Source organism: Lasioglossum baleicum, chromosome 6 (assembly GCF_051020765.1).
Source record: "Lasioglossum baleicum chromosome 6, iyLasBale1, whole genome shotgun sequence".
NCBI lineage: Eukaryota > Metazoa > Arthropoda > Insecta > Hymenoptera > Halictidae > Lasioglossum > Lasioglossum baleicum.
In genome coordinates this window covers 3,395,214-3,416,565 of record NC_134934.1, presented here as the reverse complement: position 1 = coordinate 3,416,565, position 21,352 = coordinate 3,395,214, and the positions used below count along the sequence as shown (strand labels likewise).

The 21,352-nt window shown below is 37.4% G+C and overlaps 2 protein-coding genes across 2 annotated transcripts; one reads left to right on the top strand and one right to left on the bottom strand.

Moving 5' to 3' along the window:
- The first annotated feature begins 74 nt into the window (after positions 1 to 74).
- LOC143209267 (lariat debranching enzyme) lies at positions 75 to 4,834 on the top strand. The gene is made up of 7 exons (XM_076424681.1): positions 75 to 469; positions 593 to 884; positions 960 to 1,060; positions 1,205 to 2,040; positions 2,692 to 2,802; positions 3,546 to 3,758; positions 3,845 to 4,834. Exons 1-7 carry the CDS (start codon positions 273 to 275, stop codon positions 4,030 to 4,032), a joined length of 1,938 nt encoding a protein of 645 aa, XP_076280796.1. The 5' UTR covers positions 75 to 272; the 3' UTR covers positions 4,033 to 4,834.
- Usp10 (ubiquitin specific protease 10) lies at positions 1,203 to 11,649 on the bottom strand. The gene is made up of 9 exons (XM_076425862.1): positions 11,280 to 11,649; positions 10,510 to 10,696; positions 8,476 to 9,858; positions 8,209 to 8,407; positions 7,633 to 7,882; positions 7,469 to 7,555; positions 7,226 to 7,390; positions 6,332 to 6,560; positions 1,203 to 6,262 (listed from the first exon to the last, which is right to left on the bottom strand). The coding sequence occupies exons 1-9, from the start codon at positions 11,295 to 11,297 to the stop codon at positions 5,976 to 5,978; spliced, it is 2,805 nt and encodes a 934-aa protein (XP_076281977.1). The 5' UTR covers positions 11,298 to 11,649; the 3' UTR covers positions 1,203 to 5,975.
- Positions 11,650 to 21,352: the final 9,703 nt, after the last annotated feature.

Below are 21,352 nucleotides of genomic sequence, written 5' to 3'. Positions count from 1 at the left end.
AACGTCCCTGACTCATATCGCTGCTAGCGCCAAGCGCCGCTAGCGCCAAACAACAATACAACTTCCGATTCGCAGCTAACTTTACGGTACAGTAGTTGTTATAGCAACAAAACCTGTTCGGTTATGCTAAAAAATGGCGGTTACGTCAGAAAGTTGTTAGATTAGATTGTATGGTTACATTACATGTTTTTCTTGATATTTTATTAATTAGACAGCTAAGTGAGACATATTATCGATTAGAAAAAGTGAAAGATTACGATTAAGAAGCAAACATGAGAATCGCTGTAGAAGGTTGTGCCCACGGGGAATTAGATATTATTTATAATACTATTCAAGAGATGGAGAAAGCTGATAGAAAAAAGATAGATTTGCTTATTTGCTGCGGAGATTTTCAGTCGACAAGAAATTTAAGCGATCTCAGTTGCATGGCTGTACCTGATAAGTATAAGAGTATGTGTACTTTTTATAAGTAAGTGGCTCGTTTAAACTAGTTTATATCTCAGAGTCTCTCAAACTATTCCACTTAGTAATTAATTAGAGAAACTAAATTAGAGTAACTAAATTCCACTTGTAATTAGAGAATACTTTACAGATATTATTCTGGAGAAAAAGTCGCCCCTGTATTAACAATTTTTATCGGAGGTAACCATGAAGCATCCAACTATCTCCAAGAATTACCATACGGCGGTTGGGTAGCACCAAACATTTATTATTTAGGATACGCCGGTGTTGTATCGATAGGTGGTATTCGAATTGCTGGCTTATCAGGCATTTATAAAGGCCAGCACTTAATGCAGGGGCATTATGAGAAACCACCGTACACAGAGAGTACAATCAGAAGTGTGTATCATATTAGAAACTTAGATATATTTCGACTGAAGCAGGTATTTTCCATAAACTGAATTTTCTGTATATATCTTTTATATCGAATCAGATAAGAAACTTTTTCTTTCTTATAGCTTAGCGGCAATATTGATATTTTCTTATCCCATGATTGGCCAGCGGGAATAACCAAGTATGGAGACGAGAACAGTTTGTTACGAGGAAAACCGTTCTTTAGGTAAACTTAACCCTCATCCATCCCTCATTTCACGAACTAAATCTGTCCCTCAACATTAATTTTGCTTCGAGCATTAGAAAGTAGTCCATTTAAGGGTTGAGCATTTACGAGAAGTACATAAAATTTGCAATACTTTGATTACAGAAGCGATATCGAGAACAATATGCTTGGTAGTCCACCAAGTATGGAACTCTTGGAATATCATTATCCAAGGTACTGGTTCTCTGCACATTTGCACTGTAAATTCGCAGCGCTTGTCCCTGAAAAAGATGGACTAAGGATGACTAAATTTTTAGCTTTGGACAAGTGTCTTCCGAGAAGAAAATTTCTTCAGATACTCGAATTAGTGCATGACCAAAATGTACCGCTAAAACTGCATTACGATTTGGAGTGGTTAACGATATTATATTTAACAAATCACTTGTTGAGCGTGAAAAGTGGTATTCATTACATGCCTGGACAATATGGTAACAACAGATGGGTGTTTACACCATCTGCGGAGGAAAAAGAAACTGTTCTGAAGAAATTCAATCACAATTTAGAATTACCATTGAATTTCGTGCAGACTACAAAACCATACGATCCTGACGCTTCGGAGGTTTCAGTCGAAGCACCGAAATTATTGATAAATAATCAGACCACACGGTTCTGTAATAATTTAGGCATCGACGATCCATTCGTTTTGCTGCAATTAATGAGCAATAAGGAATTTAAAGCAAATGAATCATTAATAGATACATCCTGTGATCAAGTAACAGGCTCCATTGATAATTCTGTTTCATTCGAAGAAGAAAATCCTTTAAATTCTACTTTCGATGGTAGTTTGACCGAGGATTCTTTTAATCGGACTTCACCGTTAAACTTGTCCCCGAAAAGTAACAGCGAAGAACAGGATGTACAAATAAACAACAGCAACGGAGCTGTAGACGAAGATTTAGACAATTCACCATTGACAGTCAATTTAGATTGTATAGACGACAGTAAGTGGCAAATATTGCAAAATCAATAAAAAAATATTATTTCACCGATATAATAAAATATTTTCTTTATATTTCAGGTCGTACACCTGTTATACAGATCGAACCAAATTGTAAAAAATTCAAACGACGAAATTATGCTATATACTCGAATACCCTTTAGAGGGTAAATGCAATTTTAATGAAATTTAAACGTCCTGATTACAACACTGTTGTATGTAAAAAATGTTAATCAATTATGAAGAGAAATGTATATAAAAATGAACAATTCTGTCTTTTAGAAAATTTTTTCGTAACGGAACAGGAAGATATTGATCATGCAATTGTATATTTGTCCTTTTTTTTGTCAAATAAAAAAGTCTATCGAATTGCTCTTTTTATTTTTACCGCCTTACCATAATGCCCACTGACATGTGCCGCCATTGTTGTTGACTATAAGCATTGAAATTTCAAATTTTTAGGTTAGGAATCGTTTATATTGCAGCTACATGAGCTACAGTGACATGTTGATGTGGAGGAACAGAGAATACATATTCTCTTTCAAGGATGATTACTAAACAAAAGAACAGAAAGCTTTTACAACAATAACTATTCATCTCAGTATACATATGGGTACATATGTATTTATTACGTTCATGTAAACTGAGCATTGTTAACAGAAAATGGATAAATTAACCCTTATTTCGGGGACGTTATTCCTTGCTGCAGATGTATTTGCAATAATCAGTCTCGCTATGCCCGACTGGATTATTACCGATGTCGGCGGTGAGTAATTCGGAATTATTTTATTATCTTCAGACTCCGAATTTTATGCATTTATAAGAAAAATGAGCAAGTACAATTTAAAACAGTGAAAATATTAAAAGACTGTAAGAGTATGAATCTATTATTTTCACTACATTAAAATTATTAATGAAGAATATACATTTATATATTTAGCTCCTGCATCTTGCAATTTTTCATTTTGCATAAACATCCGGTGTCTAATTATCTTAATTCTAGTAATCACAGGTTTTGCACTCCAAATTTAGCCTTTTGCAAATAAAATATTCTTAAGCAAGTTTTCGTTAAAAAAAATCAAATCAAATGTAAATTAATTGTTGAGAAATTCATAATTTTATTTATCGCTAAGATGTAAATCGAATACTTATTTAAAAGTAATTACCAATTCATTAACTTTGTAACGTATGAAAACTCTGTGTAGATATGTATAATTCATTGTAGCCATTTTCTGATTATTAAATTCTAAAAATGAAAGTACATATGTATTTATTGAAGCGTATTGAGCATTGAGTCTTATGTTTCCCTCACAGTAATTAATATGTAATTTAATCTTTTAATTATTTGAACTAACTTAAATATTCTTAATGGGTGAAATTGATTTGCAGAAGGGTGCATTTGACTTGCAAATGGGTGAATTTGGAGTGCCAAATCTGTATACAGTTCTACCGTGCCATTCTGTAATAACGTGTATAAATAATTTGTTGTGTGTGCTTGTTTATTAATAGGAGATACAAGATTAGGGTTGATGTGGTCTTGTATGACACTGTACAATAGATCTCAAGTTTGTTACAGTCCAGATTTACAGCCGGAATGGTTAATGGCTCTCTCTTGCATTTTTATCGGTTGCATTTTGATAACGGCAACAATAATTCTATTAGCTAGTTCTCATTGGGATCGCAACGTTATTCCCTATGCAAGATGGGTTGGATTCACAGCTAGTAAGCTCATATAATAGCCGATAGATAATCGCTTGAACTAAACTCAAGATACTTATTGATTACCGCATATGTAATTTATCTTTCAGTGGTGTTGTTTTGTCTGGCAGCAGTTATATTTCCAATGGGCTTCCATATAGTTGAGATCGGTGGACAACCGTATCAATTACCGAATTCTCATCAAGTTGGAAATTCTTACATACTGTTCGTTTTAGCTTTATGGATCACGGTAATCTCAGAATTGTTTGCAGGCAAAGTTTGTCTACCACATTTCTAGCATTTGTTATTCGTTAAATGGAATTCTTGTCTATGTTTTATATTAACAGCATTTATACTTATTATACCTATATATTATACCTATACAGATATTTAATAGAGTATATAACGAAATATAAGAATATTATAATTAATATTGTCGATATTTATTAATTATAATATCTACTGTAAATGTATAATATAGAGCAATCGTTAAACATGCTGCATCTGAATAAATTGTACATATAAATAGATGATAGAAACACCACAGAGATCGTTGTGTATTGTTTATTTATTTATTTAGTAATTAAGTGTAAATGTTTTATATAACATTCTTAAATAAATGGTAAACAAGGTTTCCGTAACATATATACATACTTTTATTAGTTTCTATAAACTGTAGATATATATATTTACAATTCCACAGGAAGTAAAAGAAAATTATTACTTTGTATTCTGTCGCATAAATTACAACTGTAAAATGTTACTTAAAACATATCTTATCTACATTATCTGGTGAATAACATGTAAATATTGTATATAAGATGTTTTGCAATGGAATTCTATAACTTTGCTGGTTTATTAAATTACTACATTCGCATATAAATATTACTTCGTTTAAATTATAAGGATTTTTTAAAAAGTAATTAGTTAACGAAGGAAAACAGTAAAGTTACAAAACCATACTTAGATTTAAGCAAAACCGAAAAAGAAAGAAATCACTTAACGTTTGGTTTCACATAAAACCAAATACCAATCCGATATAAGTATTAATTTTCCTAAGTTTATAACACACATTTTAATAATAAAGAACCTTGAAATAATTTAAGCCTGTTTATAATATAATGGGCATGATATACCACCAATTATTTGTTAATCGAATATAAATTGTTTAAATTATTCCATTAAATTTCTTACAAAAATTAGAAAACATACTTTTACATGTAAAAAAAGAAAAAAGAATATATGAATGAGTACATTTTTTTCTTTTGCTTTTTTTCTTCTCTCTTTTTTTTCTCAAAAATTTAATAATTGAAGATGCAAATCTAACGTATACAATGTAGATTTGTACACGAATTCGGTATTGTTTATACAATCTCCCTTACTATCGGTGTTACTATTCCATCTTACCAATTATTTCTTTTCTAAGCGTTTTCTTCCAAAGCGTTTCAAACTAATTCTCAGTCATAAATACGTTATAGAAACTAATATTAAAAACAAAAACAATACTGGAAGCAAATGAACACAATGAACGAAGTTCATTGAATTGAACGGAGTTCCAGCAAACAAGAGGCGATTAAATAGCATAGAATAAAATAGAAGAAATTATTGGCAAGTTGGAATATATATTTATAAGAGCGCGGGAAGGTTATGTACAAAAATAACTTAAGGCATAAGATGTCCTTTTTTTGTTTCAGATATATATAAAATTTGCATTTCATAGAAATTTTGTCATTAAAGTAGAAAAACTTTTATCTATATTTTTTCGTCTTCTTTTCTACAAAGTTATGTATATATTTTGTTTTTCTCACGTATTGTATACTCACAATCAGATAAGAAAGATATGTACAAGAGATCTCGACATTTAATATTTTTATAAAATGTAATGTGTAAGCGCTTAATTATGTAACTTCAATAGAACTATGAGTGCCAAAATCAAAACTCTTATTCAACTTCAACTTTAACTGTCTTTTTATTTCGTGTACCAAGAAAAACTATGCATAAACCTTGTAACAACAATTCTTAGTACAAATATTCGATGGAAGTACAGCATGTTAAAAGGAAATAGCTTTTTGTTTTCTCATGATATTGGATAATAAACACTCTCTGTATTTAGATATAAATATCAACAAGAACCACAAAACCGTAAAAGCCATTCTTTCAAGTTGCCTCTCTTTTTTAGACTTAAAATACAGTTTCACCTACATGTTTAAATTGGTTTTTTAAAAAATTTTTTCTTTCTCTCTAACGCGCTTTACCGCTATTCGATTGATTATTCCCGATAGTATCGCATCTTCGATAGTATAATAAATATGGAACTCTGGGAGGAATCGGTTTTAATACGTTACCTTCTGAAACACCTTTTAATGAACTATCATCGTACCTGACCCAACCACCGTATCCAACATGAAAGGCATCCGTGACGTAGTGACCCTTTGTCGCTTCTTTTCCATCATGATAAGTAACAGCGAACAACTTGTAATGCTTTTGTTTTGGATTTAATTTTTTCATAGCATTTGGCGATAGGAATTCTGTAATGAGACAGGTTCGTTATTATATTTTCTGTATAAAAAGAATTATACGACAATAAATTTACTTACTACTATCTAGTTTCAGATCAACTGGAAACTCTACACTTTTGAGAATTTTTGAGCAACCATCAAGTTTGTAGTCGAACCACTTTAAGTGTAATATAAGAATCACTGGTAATTCTTCCAGAGTAACTTGCTTCCAAGCCTCGATTTGCTGTTTTGTTTTACTACACGTCATTCCTTCTAATTGATCTTTTCCAACGAGAATTTCGAGTGCGCTCTTCACAGATACAGCTTTCTAAAAATTCATGAATTGGTCAGTATTTTATTGTGTAACGATTGGAGGACAATATGGGATTTCCGAGCACATTCGGGTTCTCAACAAATTTTTCGGGATTATACTTGGGCTGCTACTTTCCTTCGGAGGTCGAAGATTTTCAAGCTTAAATTTCAGAAACTTCGAAGATGAGCAGACTGTGAATCTTTATGCAATTATGGCTTCTGAAAATTTTCAAAAAATGCTAGAGTATAAAATTCGACGAAATTTAGAACGATTTTAATTTATTCCAGAACTACAAAGAGCTACTGCTACTGAAAATAAGATTTACATGATTCCACTTTCTTAAAATTTGTCTAGAAATATTGAAAATTGCATAAACATTCGCAGTCTACTAATAACAAATGGAAGCAATGCCATCGCTACTACTATTACTACTACTACTACTACTACTACTACTACAAATAAGATTTGATTTGATTCGATTTTCTTAAAGTTCGTCTACGAAAATCGCAAATTATATAAACATCCGCAGTCTAGTGATGAGAATCGAAGTTTCGAAGCTTCGAATTTCGAACGTCCGTAGTACAATAATCTCGGGAATCCCGATATGTCAGAGAATCCGTCGAAAGAGTTCATTCGAGAATAAATAAAACAGACATTTCGTTTCTTAATAAAACAAATACCTCAATATCAAGTTGTAACGTGAAGAAAGGTTGAACGTTATCTGTTGGTTGTTCTCCTGCTCGTGACACTCTTGATCTCAATTGTCCGCGGAATATATCAGACAATGGTGTCCTACCGAATTCAGTACATCGTGTGATAGATCCCTTATTTTTTGGGCCCATAACCTACAGCATCGATAAAAATAAATATTTTTCTTTCACAATCGGATATTAATTTACAATGGGGAAATAAAAAGCGCGTACCTTCCATTCTTCTTCTCCATTGTTATAGTTTATATTAGTCTCAACACTAGTCATTACGTTTTGGTCGTTATTTACTAATTTAATAAGCTGAAAGAAAGAAATTATTGTTATTTCTTGTCGTGGACATGAAATAGTAGAGATAAGAATTAATGATGTATTCATACTTCAAGCATTTCATCATTGATACCATTCAGAAGGCACGAAAGGAACTCTTCTGCATCTTCTTGGCGTCCTTCCACGGAAAATACGCCCGCAGCTGATGTATTTTTTAACATTGTATATACATAAGAAGGTTCAAAGGCCACTCCACTTTGTATATCTACTACCGTGTCTTCCCCTCGTTTGTTTGCTCGATCTTTTCTGGCCAGTCGTGCACCGTCCGACAAAGGTGTAAACTCATGTACAAATTTGATCCTGTATAGAAAACGAAAAATATGGAAAATCTATCGACATCGTTAACCCTTTGCACTCGGAACTATTTCAACTCGAAAATTAAACATTTCTTCCTAGCTAGAATAATTCCATTCTATATGATTTGTTTCATTCTGTGGCTATGAAATTGATATAATACCTCATACAATTCTTAAATATTTAGTAATTGATTAAATACCAACATATTTAATAATGTGAACAATATTGTGAATAATGGTACAGCAATATTTACTGGTGACTCTGAGTCACCACTCGAGTGCTAAGGGTTAATACAACTCGAAATATCTGATACGCATTCGAACACTTACATATTATCGACAAGTGGAGTGGAAGACATCTTACTGGGATTTTTAGAATGTGGTAAAGCCATTAAAAGATTATAAAAAGGTGGACAAGCTAGCAAAGCTTGCAGTATACTATTAATGTAACAATAATTGCTACGATTCGTTAATCCCCGAGGTAACAAACTTACAGTTTGCTTGTCCATTTGATAATTTAATAAAAATTCTAGAACAAAGCACATTTCAATGGATATAAGCTATGCACACAATAAATGAATGAAAACTAACACTTACCACCCATTCTATAGGCAATAGGGTCATTGTACCGATTCTGCAACGATTCCGCTTGTACGTTTTTGTTCTCGTTCGCTATGCTTTGCGGATTCGACGCTGCGTTATCATTCGCAAAACTCGGCGTGCCTGTACGTTGACTTTTTTCCGATTGTGCTTGTACTTTTGTAATTACGTTACTTTCTGTGATCGGACTAGCGGGTAGAGGATTAATGCGTGCCATAGGCTTGTAATTCGATAGAGTAGATTGTGCATCTGTGTTTCCTTTTTTTAAAACGCTTGCCCAAGATATACTAGATACGCTCGGGGGTGGTGTAGCAGGAACTGGAGCTACTGGAGTACTATTCATGGCAATGGAAGAGTTGTTCGGCGTTTTACTAACAGTTTCTTCCAGCACACTCTTCGCAGGAGAATCCTCTTTTTGTGGTTCGCACTCGCCTTTGGATATGGGTTTGGACAATGTTTTAACAACAGTGGTCTTAATGCTAGAAACAGTTTCGTTTTTATACTCCTTGTCGGTTTCTCCATTCTGCTTCACCTCGATGCTGCTATTGATATTCACGCATGGCACATCGTTCTTCTCAGCTCCGTTACAATTCTCATTTACAGTCGACACGATATTGTGCTCTATCTTCACGTTCACCGGAGGTACTTTCCCATTCGCATTCGCATTTTTCCTGATGGCAGTATTGTCGTCCATACTGTCGTTGCACTGTTCAACTTTACTGTTATTTACAGTAATCACTGTAGTGACTATATTGGTCTGAGAAGAGTTGTCCTCTTCGTTTATTTGATGAAAGGGCTGCTTCACTGGCGTATAAACGTTCTGCACTTGCTTCTCGTGCAATTTCGTAGTCTGTATCTTTGCACAGTCTTGTGTAGGTTGGGAGAGCACCGGTGCCGCTTGACGGATACACCTCATGTTATTTGAAGGATGATGATATGGAGGATACCCGTATGTGGGCTGAGCATGAGGGTGTGTACTTGTGTGCGTATGAAGATTCGGCTGGTATATTGCTAACGGATAATGAACATGACCAGAGAATTGCTGTTGCTGAGCTTGATCTGGGTACATCACTACGAAGGACAGTTGCGGATGAAATTGTCCTTGTTCTCCCATGTATCCCGGTTGCATTTCGTTTGCAGGATTCATTCCACGATTGAAGTTGTCTCTCCTTATACCTCTCCCCCTGTTGTTTCTTCTATTATTTTCTCTATTACAATTGACATCATGAATTTCTCCACCGAGGTTATAGCCAGGATGAGAGTAAGTCATCGCAGGCATAAATGGTTGTATGTGGGCATCTGTTGGAACAGGATATATAGGTGGTCCCTGCCACTCGTTACACATGATTTGTTGCGTATACGAAGGAGGTGGTGGCATTGCTACATCAAACAAATCATGGGTTAATCTTAGAAATTATGTTGCGTCAATAGACTGCAGATATTTATGGGGACTAATTATTGCAATAAATTGAAAGAAAACCCTTTGCACTCGGAGCTATTCTAATTGAAAAAACGAATTTTTCTACTGGCATGAAATATTTCCATTATATATGCCTGGTACAATACTTTTGGTAGTTGATTAATCTTTATGTAGCCAACCAAAATGTGTAGATTATTTAAAACCTTTTGTATTTAACATATTTGCACACATTCTCATTTTAAGACTACCAATTAATATATTAGCATGCAAAAAATGGACATTCAGAGAAATGTAATATTTTTAGAGAAACAATAACAAATTGTTGAAAGAAATGCAGTAAATGTGGGTAACCAAGTACCCAGTTGACTACACAGGGGTTAAAATATTGAATACATTTAGTAATTTATCGAATACAAATTGAGTAATGCAACAAATGTTTTGAATACTGGTATAAGAATTATTAGTGGGCACCTCAGAGTCACCGATCAAGTGCAAAGGGTTCAACTTTTGAGCTTTTAATATTTTGTATTCTGTTTTACCCTCTTTGGTTGTAAACGCATAATATCCGCAATCTATTATTAGATTTACGCACAACAGGCTGATGCAATTACCATTGTGATACCACTGGTTTTGTAACTGTGGAATTTCTGTGATAGAAGCGTTGATATCGTTACTAGTCTCCACAGTGTCCCATGGTAATTTTAAGGCATCGCTAACCATGGGAGACTTTAGAATACCGATTAAATGATTCTTATCATTCTCGTTTAAATCATGTAAATCCAAAAATTGAAAATCAAGCTGAAACACACAATTACACATATAGAATGAAAATAATCAGGAATATGAAAACAAAAAAAAAGAAGAGAAATATTGCTTTGCAATGAAATGATTATTTGTACAAGTCGTTTCAGTCACAAGAACAGAAATATATAGAATTCATTAATAATTTTAGGTCAATCAATAAATACTCAGCAGTGTTACCTCATGACTATTTTATTTTTTGTTTTTTTTTTCGAAGTAAACATGCAACTATTTATTTGTCTATTTCGTTTCGTAGAAAGTTCTAGGCATGCAAAATCTGAACGAAAAATCGATATTAATAGGAATTAATATAGAAACTGGCAAACAGTCTATGCGATAGCTTACAGCATTGTTTAAAAAACAAATGTCTTTGATCGATTCTTATGTAATAGATTATATTGTTCGCATTTAAACATGATTTTCCATTGGCTGCACTTTCTTCTATAATCAACGATACTTTCAATTTTAATATGTAACCATGAGCCTAACCTCAAATCTTATGGCGCACAGTACGACCGTCGAGAATAATTAAGATATCGTTCTAGCAGTGTTGTTGATCAATTACAGAATAATAACGTACCTCATTTCGAACATCCATGGTTAAATCCAGGCGCGGTATAAAACATTAGAAACAATACCAGCAGAGAGACATGAGGCTCCGGTGATTTGTGTCGGCGATAAAAAGGGGTAGACGGTGGGTTAACGAAAATGTTGCTTTTCGTTCTCGTAGAGATCCCGTAGAAAATACTGTTCGACAATGAAATTAGAATATCCGTATTGTCTCTGCGCAACGATAAAATGGAAGAGGGAACCGCGAATTATTAACAAATTACACAATATGAACCATCATATTTCGGCAGTTGTGTAGTTAAAATGGGCCAAGCACGTTGCTCCACTGCTGGTTTCTTCTCTTCCCGAGATTGGCGTCGCCACTGTCATTGCTGCTGACCCGCAGGGCGCATAGTGGTGAGTTCCACCGAAATTGCGGCGAAAAGTAAACAATTTTTTACCATAGTTTAATAAATAATCGGTGCAGTAGTACTTTATCTATAAGTGTCAGAGCACGTTTTTGTTTGTTACAACGAATATTTAATACGTACTTCTGTCCGGAGATACGTAAGTTCAAAGTTGGTAGTTTTAAAAGATCAGCATTTTCAAATAATGTATTTTAATTTTCTTACACCTTTTTTTATACACAAATGTTCCAAGAATCGATCTGTGGGAACAGAAATTTGTTAAAAGACAGAGTAACGTTTATTTTTGACATACCATTTCGAATAATAAAGAGAATCACATGGATGAATTAATATAATATAATATCATTGTAGGAGCTGAGACGGGAAAATTTTTATTGAAATAGACATGTCAAACCGAGATTAGAAGATAAAAAAATGATTTCCTATTAATTCGCGGATTTACTTTTGTGTCGCAACGATCAATTGTATTTGAATTCGTGTCGCGCGACAGAAATCAACATCACCTATACATATGTATAATAAAGCCAAACTGCTCCGAAAAAATCAGCCTGTAACGTCATACACAAGAAGCCTAGCATCAGCACCATCTAGCCATTTCTTTAGTAGACCGGTATGCAGCCAACACATGACCAGCGTCGGTGACACTGTTAGGTGGTCACCAAGCTTGCGTTGAACGCCGCATGGTGACAGTGCAATCTATTTCCATGGCGGTCTCCTTCGATCTTGAAATTTTTTGAAACCTGAGTCGCTTAATTTGGCAATGTTCACTCTTAAAGAACCGTAGAGAAACATTAATCAGAGACTTAAAACGATGTAAGTGGCAATTACTACTACCTGTTCATACATGTAATTCTAGTCAAACCTCGTGTAAGAAAGCTTATATTAATTTTTAAGTTCCTAATAGATCATAGTATTGAAATCTAAGTTGACAAGACAGGATCTACAAAGTTCCTTCTAATTAGTATTAATACGGTATTAATTTTAAAGAAAGTCTGACAAATATGAATGTTACACCTTTCTTTTTAAATAAAATAAAATTTGTTTCGTTTGTAATGCAATTCAATGTCTCAAGATGTAAATGTTACATTTCCTTAGTGAACGAGGATTTAAGAAATTCAAATGTGAGTCGGAGAAGAGAGAACACATATAACAGAGCAGGGTTGAAACAAATCTATTTATTTATTTATTGATACCGTAAACCATGTTTCGTTTATATAGCATGCATTAGTATTAACATTTTACAATTAATAATGAAGTATATATCGTCATATAAAGTTACATTAATATCTTATATTAGTAGACTGCGGATGTTTATGCGTTTTCCAATTTTTTTGGACTTTGAAGAAAGTGGAATGAAATAAAATCTTATTTTTAATGAGAACAGCCTTTGGTGATACGAAATTCTATTGAACTTTATATTCTAGTCTTCTTTGAACATTTTTATAAGCCATACGTGCATATAGATCCGCAGTCTACTTATACTAGCGTCTTCGTCGAATAAAGTGAGAAAAATGATTGTTTTCGTTGGTGAACGTAAAAATGTTATTTTTCAGTCGGTTGGTCGATAAACGACGAGCTGAAAATCCTGTCGGTTGTCGTTACACACGTATTTCCCTTCATGGCCTAGATACGAAACTCTTTTATACGTCATTTACGATATTTATGTTGTGCACCGTCGGCAGCAGTGTACGACCTTACGTTTGGTTTATATCCTGCCGCCACGAGGTGCGAGTAAAAAATAGCAACTTTTCTTTTTATTACGCGATCGTATCGGTAGTTGGCGGCACGCACCGAATATTGCGTTATGAAGTAACATGACTGCAGAGGAATGCTTTTAAAACGACCGGTCTATACGGGTGGTTCCAAAGCACATATAAATGGCTCGATAGAAAATCGTCACTGTACTAAGAACGAACGATCTTTACACGTTTTACAATCAATTTCCACGAACATTCATGATTTATTATCCGCGATACGATCGCTCACCGCGTCCTCGCGTTCACATTTTTCGAAAATCACGTTTTACCAACTTGTGACACGTGTTTTGCAGCATTCTATAGAAAATCAGGGCTGCGTGCCACCAAGCGGGCGCATGCAACTCTCGGATTAATTTTGCTGCAGGCTCCTATGTAGCACCGTTTTTTTCTGTTCTATTAAGTTTTATTAAGTCTTCACCGACTTTTTAGCGGTTCATCGATTCTGCTTCTCTATTTTCCTGATTTAGATAAGGACCGTGCGTGGAAATGTCGACGCTAATTAAACCCGTAGACATAATTCAGTTCTTTTTATTTAACGACAAGAATGTTTTATCTTGTACAGATACATGAAGTCGCATAGTTATGTTTCTGCGGCTCCGATCGTCATTTTTACGAAAGTCGAAAGAAAGAATCCTTTCATGGCGACGGTGGTCCTTTTCATTGATTTAACTGGCCAAAATTATGTGTAACATTTAATGGTCCCAGAACGTTTTCAAATCACGTATAATATAATTTTTTACTTGTTAATGTATTTTAATTCTAATTAGTACTGCTAAGTAATTCTAAGAAATACAGCACTTCATCAGTGCCTGAATGATAAAAAGAAATATTAGTAGTACATTGTACACTCCAGGAAAAATTTTTGGAATCGACTTTTGGCCAGCCAAATCAATGAAAAGGACCACTGCGAGACGTATCAACAGGATAGAACAGGGACAATGTTGAAAACGTTCCGATCGCGACACGCTCGAAAGGGACTCGGTTTCGAAACACGCTTAGGGCCGCGTCGGATGACAAATAAATATGCTAATCGTCCGCGTTCGGGAAACCTCAAACGCCGAGCATCCCGGCGAAAGAAGAAAGTTAAACGAAGTTGCTCGCCGGGGGTAAGTATTCTACATCCGCGGTTAGAGTACCCGCGAACGCCACAACAGAAGGAAAAAGAGGGTATACAGAGGCCTCCGAGAGGGAGAGATATATAGAGAGAGAGAGGAGGACCAGGAAGTTCTCTTAAATAATAGAAAATTCAGGGGAAGTTGATAAGCCAGGGCCGCGCTCAAACTTTTCACTCGGCGCCATCCCCATTTCTTATTATAATGAATGCATATCGGCTTAGCCGGAGCCGGGAAGCTACGACCATAAGAACCCTTTCGCAGTTTTTGCGATCGACGATCCTTGCCTCGCAATGCCATCGATTCCGACTTGAATGTGTCTTCGAGCTGTGCTCCTCCTTTTTCTACATTTTTATTGACGAAATAAAACACCTTTACTCATGTTGATTCACCGTTCGAACGGCTCAGCTGTTTTACCTATTTTTACTATTTTGATAGAAAATGACGTCTTGGAGGCGAAGAAAGATTAGGATACACTGATCTAGCTGTTGGAGTTTCGATGTTCGGATCTTTGCGCGCAAGAAACATTGTCTACGTCGATCGTAAGGAACAAGAGAGGGATGAAATTATCTCTTCCTTTAAAAATTTAATGAGTTGTTTTTGAAGCAACAGTGTTCCTAAATTTTTCTAATTTTTTTCAGTATTTCGTATTTCGCTCGAATGATCTTCAATCTACCTACTCATCTAAACAAATGATTCTTCTCAAATGATATCCAACAAGCTTTCATGGAACACATATTTCACTTGTTTTAACTGTTACGTTGATTTGATCAGTATTATAACCTTGTTTTATAGCAAAACGAGTTTATTTAACCTATTAGAAAGTCCAATAAAAGATGTTCTCGTTCGCAAACACTTAATTTGATAGATACACATAAACTAATTTTTTTACTTTTATAAGAGACCTTAGGCATCTTTCACCTAAATTACCTTCTACGCATTCAATTAATGATGAAATTGAATAGAAGATGTTCTCGTTCGCAAAGGATTAATTTGATAGATATAGTACATGAAGTGATTTTATCGTTTTAATAATTTTTATGATTTTTGTTAGAATTCGGCTACTTCCGCGCGGATTTTCGCGTCCACTGCGAGGAACTGATCGCAGTTAAGGGTAGCGTTCCTCGGTTCGAGTTTAATTCGAAATGTCAGTGGCAGATTGCGTTCGGCGAACCACATGTTGCCAGCCGACTTCTCGCGATATCGTGCTCGCACACCCACGCGTCCGTCGAACCACATTGTGCGGCATATTTCGCCGATTATTATTACCGCGGGCAGCGTGTCTTGCGGTGTGACGGCTGCACACACCCGACGCCACGATTCGCCATTTTCTCGTTGCGATCGATCCTGTGTTTCCCGTGAAATCGTTTCCATCCGATTGTTTCCTGTCCTCCTCAATCCTGACACAATTCCAATATTATTCTCGAAGCATCCATGTAATCATAGTCGCGAAATATCCGCTTCAAGACGAAACGAACTGTTTCTTCAAAACCCTGATTTTTGGAGATTTGCTTGTCCCATTGATTTGTTGTACCTGAGGTGATTTAACACTTTCACTACAATTGACGAGATATCTCGTTTCCATGATGTCGAAGAAACGGTGCTACGGACGAAATAATCTCGTGCATCCTTATTATTGATATGAAGTGTGTTACTTGAAAATTTGACACAAGTAATCGAATTTCAATTATAATTAAATTGTTAATTTTGTCATCGTTGGTGGAAAGTGCTTAATGGTGTAAAAATAGTAAAAACATATACATTTTATTACAAGATTAACACTTTAGAACATATTTCCACCAAAAGAATGAGGCATTAGAAAAAATCCAGTGCTAGTACAAAGCACGTAAGTTCGTTTAATTGCCGAGGAAAAACGACTCGGCACGGAACGTGTGTTAATCGTCAGCAAATTGGTCGCAGGATTGAATAAGCTCGGCTCGTTTCCGAAAGTATCCCGGCGCGATCGTGGGGCACGCGAAGCTTTCAGAAGCTCAGAAAGCGTCGCCTTAAGTATGTATTACGTTTTAGTATAGTAAATCGACGATATGCGAGACGCGTGGACGTGTACGCGTCTGTGCATGCGAGCAACAGTGAAATAGAGTGTCGGGTCGGATCGGTTCGGATCGGAGCCGTAGGACGGAGCGTGCCTCTTTGCGCAACCCCGAAAGCAATATATCGATGTTTAGCAACCAATAAACGGATCCCTCAAAGAGGGCTTTTACCGTAAAGCGGTCTGGTGTGCTTCGACGTCTCGTTCCTTTCCATGGACGTCGCGCGCGCGCGCTGTCTCACACATATACACGTTCTCCTTCTACATGTGCACGTGCAGGAATAAATGTGCCGGTGTGCGGGCGCACGTTAACGGTGCCAAGCCGAACCCACTCCGCTTTTATGGCTCAAAGTAAACGCATTTATAGAGCCGTTTTGCCGCCACCGGATCGGCGTAACCTCGCGACCGACCATTTAACGCCGCTTTTATGATAATGTTATCAATAGCTCCGCCGCCAGGGGCCTCCTTCCTCTTCCGCGATCAACTGCCTCTATTTGCAGATTATTTACGACGCTGTCGCTATCGTTCGACGTGTCTGAAGAACCATCCTTCGCGGGGATCTTCGTTTTTCTGATTCTCGTCGTTGCTCGCTCGACTGGACCTATGATCTCGTTGAATTTTATTCTGGACGGAGTTCAGAAGAGCAGAGAAGGCTAGAGTTACCGCAGGGTCAAATCACTGATCGTCGATTTCAATCGCGGTTGCCAGAGACTGCTAGATACTCGTTTGTCGAGTTCAGTATTTTAACACTTAATCCGGAACCACCACTAAAAATTGCTGTACAGTTGACTCTAATGTAACGCGATGAAAAAATTGATTAAAATTACTGTGTATCTAATAATGGACTATACGATTTGAACTTTTTTGAGAGACTACAGCAATTAGAGTTTACTACAGAATGTGAAAAGAAATTTTTACGAAAATTCCAATCGGTCGGAATATGTAGAGAAAATATTAAGAGTTGCATTTTACAACTTTTATAATATACAGTCTTTTTAAACAAGTTCCTGGTCGCGTTATACGGAAGTCTACTGGTTCGGTATCGTTCCTTGTAACTAAAAAAAAGTTCCGCGAGCGAAGAATGAATTTCCAAGGGTGGAGGGAAATTATGCCAGAAAGTTTTCCGCGGCGAAGCCTAACCCGGGGTTGGTTTATTAACAGCGCGGCCGCGCGGGAGGCAATAAAATCCACGGAGACAAATGGCCTTGGGTCCCGTTAAATCATCGCGGAAAACGTCTGCAATTTAATAAGCAATTTCATGGAAATATACCAGGCGGATCGTTAGCGTAACGACATTCTCGATAGAATTTTCTTGGAGGTCGCTCGGTTCTCCTCCACGGTAAATGATATCGTTTAAGGGTATCGAGTGATGTTGCTTGTACGCACTCTCTGATTTACCGTCGAAGCTGTTCGCCTTCGTTACTCCCCCGCGAAAAACAACGTGACCGTCGAACGTTTTCTGGAACGACGACAACGACGCGACGACGTTCGAGAGAGAAAACGGATAAAATATTCGTCGGCGACGACGGGGGCAAACGTAAGTCGGTCGATCTCGTCTCGAATAGGGGGTGGAGCCGGGTCTCGTTTTCGTGGCGAGATGCTCGTTGATCCTCCGTTGATTCCGCCCTTTTATCCCATCGAATCGATCATTCGTCCTGGCGGCTACGTCTTCGAGGAACTCGCCTGACAAGTATCATACACACGTCAAACGAGGACGAGAGCCGAATACCAGCGTTTAGGTTTTATCAGGATAACGTTCAAGGATAATACGATCTGCTCGCAATCGTTGGATTACTTCGATTCCGTTAGATTTGTCACGGTGGTGGAATCATTCCGGATACTTATTCCACGGGGAGACGATCCTCCTCGATTCCGTTCATTTATCCGCGATTATGTTGCCTTTTGTCATCCTGATTGCGTCTGTGGTCCTTTAACGCCGTGGATTTCTCGTTCAAGTCGAGCTACGTGCTTCTTCAGCAGCAGTTTATATGAATTTCTATTTTTCAAACAATTATTAAACTTCGTATTGTATTATGGTGATTTTTTTCGCTGTTCGAATTCATTTGAACGTTTCTCAGCGAATAGGTAACACGAAAATTGTATTGCAAAAATATGACGATCAGGCAGACAAATCCGTTCGTCGAAACTAAAAACAAGAAACGAACATTTGAAGAGTGCCTGTATCTTTTTCTTAGCAAGCGATTAACTGAAATTATCATTTCTGTACGATTGGACAAGATATTCATTCGTAGCGAGCAAATACGTCGAAAAATGCATCCGACAAAATTAATGAGCGATGATATGAATAAATGCAGACACCACACCGGCTATAAAGCACTGGAAAAAATGTGAGTCCGGCGAGGGTTAAACGAACTAGACGATATGAATAATTATTGCATTGATTTCGCTAATGAACGTGCCGAGAAAAGAAACGAGGAACGAACACACATCGGGAATCGCTTTTCCCGTGGTCGTTCCTTCGCTCTCGGGAAGAATTATGAAGAAGCTGCCACTGACACTAGGATGCCAGAGGCGATATAAGACCTTGTCTAAGAACCCTGGGCCCGCGTCGTTGGCCAAGAAGCTCGATTCCTTCTTCCCCCGGCTGTTATCGTCCTCTCTTCTACTCGGAACAACCGCGCGCCACGGGATTTTATTATACAGGCGTAAAAACCCGCATGCTTCTGGACAGGATGTCCGACACAGACCATTCGGCTTCGTACTTAATTTCTTGTGCTCGTAGAAGATGCCCTCTGCCAGTCTCTCTCTCTCTCTCTCTCTCTCTCTCTCTTTCTCTCTCTCCTTGCACATATGCTTTTACTCGCCTAAATAAAGTAGGAATGAAATGTCTATCTGTCTCCAATCTGTTGTGATTGGCGCTGACAATTTTGATTTCGCATCACGATTTTCCTAACTGTTCTGAGAATGTTCCTCTAAAAACAATTCCTAAAAACGAGTTCCTGAAAACAAAACGATTTCTCATTTCGTGGTCGCATTAGTGACCGACTAGAGATCGATTGGCCTATCGATTTTGTACCGAGCACAAAATGCGACTGCTATGCATTGCTTTACAAAAATGATAAGACTGAATTTATTTAAACTTCTTGCAATTTTTATAACAATACGTGCTTGAATGAAGAAACTCATTTAATAATTTTCAATGGAATTATCTTTTATTATAAAGTAAAAGAATGTGACATCGGGTTCATTTGACCGGTCGTGATACAGTTAGTGTTAACGAACGCGTAGGTTCAGACAAACATCGTAAATACTCGTCACCGTTTTATCTGCGGGTCATAGCGCATCGCTGACAACATGGCAGTGCCCGATGCATTCGTTCCTCCATACTGGCTGGCTCGTTGCATACCAGGGTAAGAAGAATCCTCTTTGTCTTTCCATCGAGAAAGAGGATCTAATACAAGGAGGGAAGGAAGGAGGAAGAAGAATGCGGGAGAATGCATTGTGCGAATCAGCTTCCTGAAAGGAAGACGACGCTGGCAAGAAAGAAGAAAGACGATTCCGGATGGAAGAATCGAGTCGTCGAGTGGTCGAAGGGGTGAACGGGGATGGGGCTAGTAGGAAAAAGAAGCGAAACGATGGTGAAAGGGGATGAAAAAGGGGTGAGAGGAAGGGGTGGGTTTCCGGTACGACCCCTGTTGACCAGTGGGCAGCGGCTTTCGACGTGTACATATACATATACGTCCTGGCCGACGGGAAAAGGCAGCGTTCGCTGCTCCAGATTCGTCCACACCCAGGATTTCGGGGGAGAATCCTTGAAAACCGGAGACCAGGACGCCATTGGCCGCCCCCAAAGCACCGTCTGAGCTCGGCCAATCGGCGGCCGGGCTGATAACGGCGGCGGTTCTTCTCTTCGTTCCGCCTCCTCAAGACGGAGCGAGCTTTTGCTGCTGCACGGTATATCACACGGCGTGGCGCGGCGCACTATGGTACATCCAGGCCAACCCATATCCAGGTCCACTCGCAAACCCTGTATGGATCGACCATCTTCTTCTTCTACTTCTTCTTCTTCTTCCTCTTCCTCTTCCTCCGACGAGCTGGAAATTTCATCCCCGTCTGGACCGAGTCACCGCTCGCTCGAGGTCGTTTGCTACAGCCACCTCCTTACGCTGCCATTTCAAGCTCCTCGGCCCCGAAGCTTCCTCTCCTTCCCTTTTCCCAACGGCTTCTTCTATCAATTTCGACTGCGAGAAAGAATGTCCGAGCTGGCCGAATTATTTTTCCAACTCCGGAAACGGCAACGAGGAATTCCAACGGGAGATTGCCGCTTTGCAAAATTGCGGACGCTTGCTGACTGTGCTCGTTCCTGCTCTTCGATTCGTCTAGATCTAAATAGATTTTGTTTTTCCTTATACTGTTTTTAACGAGCCGAGATTTCATCTATCGTTAATGTTCATGGCTTATTTCTAGCTAGCGGATCTTTATGCAAAATACACGTTTTCTATAGTAGAACATTAACGATAGATGAAATCTCGGCGAATTGCAACATACTGGAATGAAATAGAAATTTATTAGGTTAAATATAGTGTAACAGTATTTGATAAATTCATCTAATGTTCTCACCGGTTTAATACATTACACCTACTCATTTTTGTCATAAATGCATAAAATGCGCTGTCTAGTTATTTCAATTCGATTTATAAGATACTAGAGTCGTTTATTTGCTGCAAGACATGCAAAATAAAAATTGTCTGCGTCGATTACGATAAACGGGGATTACATAAAAATTGATTTGTTCT

Bases quoted from the DNA above. Each gene is read 5' to 3' on its own strand.
- LOC143209267 (XM_076424681.1), top strand. From the start codon at position 273: ATGAGAATCGCTGTAGAAGGTTGTGCCCACGGGGAATTAGATATTATT. The intron at 1,061-1,204 runs GTAAACTTAACC...CTTTGATTACAG, and splicing joins CGAGGAAAACCGTTCTTTAG to AAGCGATATCGAGAACAATA. The intron at 3,759-3,844 runs GTAAGCTCATAT...TTTATCTTTCAG, and splicing joins ATGGGTTGGATTCACAGCTA to TGGTGTTGTTTTGTCTGGCA.
- Usp10 (XM_076425862.1), bottom strand. The intron at 7,556-7,632 runs GTATGAATACAT...TCTTTCTTTCAG, and splicing joins TCAATGATGAAATGCTTGAA to CTTATTAAATTAGTAAATAA. The intron at 6,561-7,225 runs GTATTTGTTTTA...ATGAATTTTTAG, and splicing joins CGTTACAACTTGATATTGAG to AAAGCTGTATCTGTGAAGAG.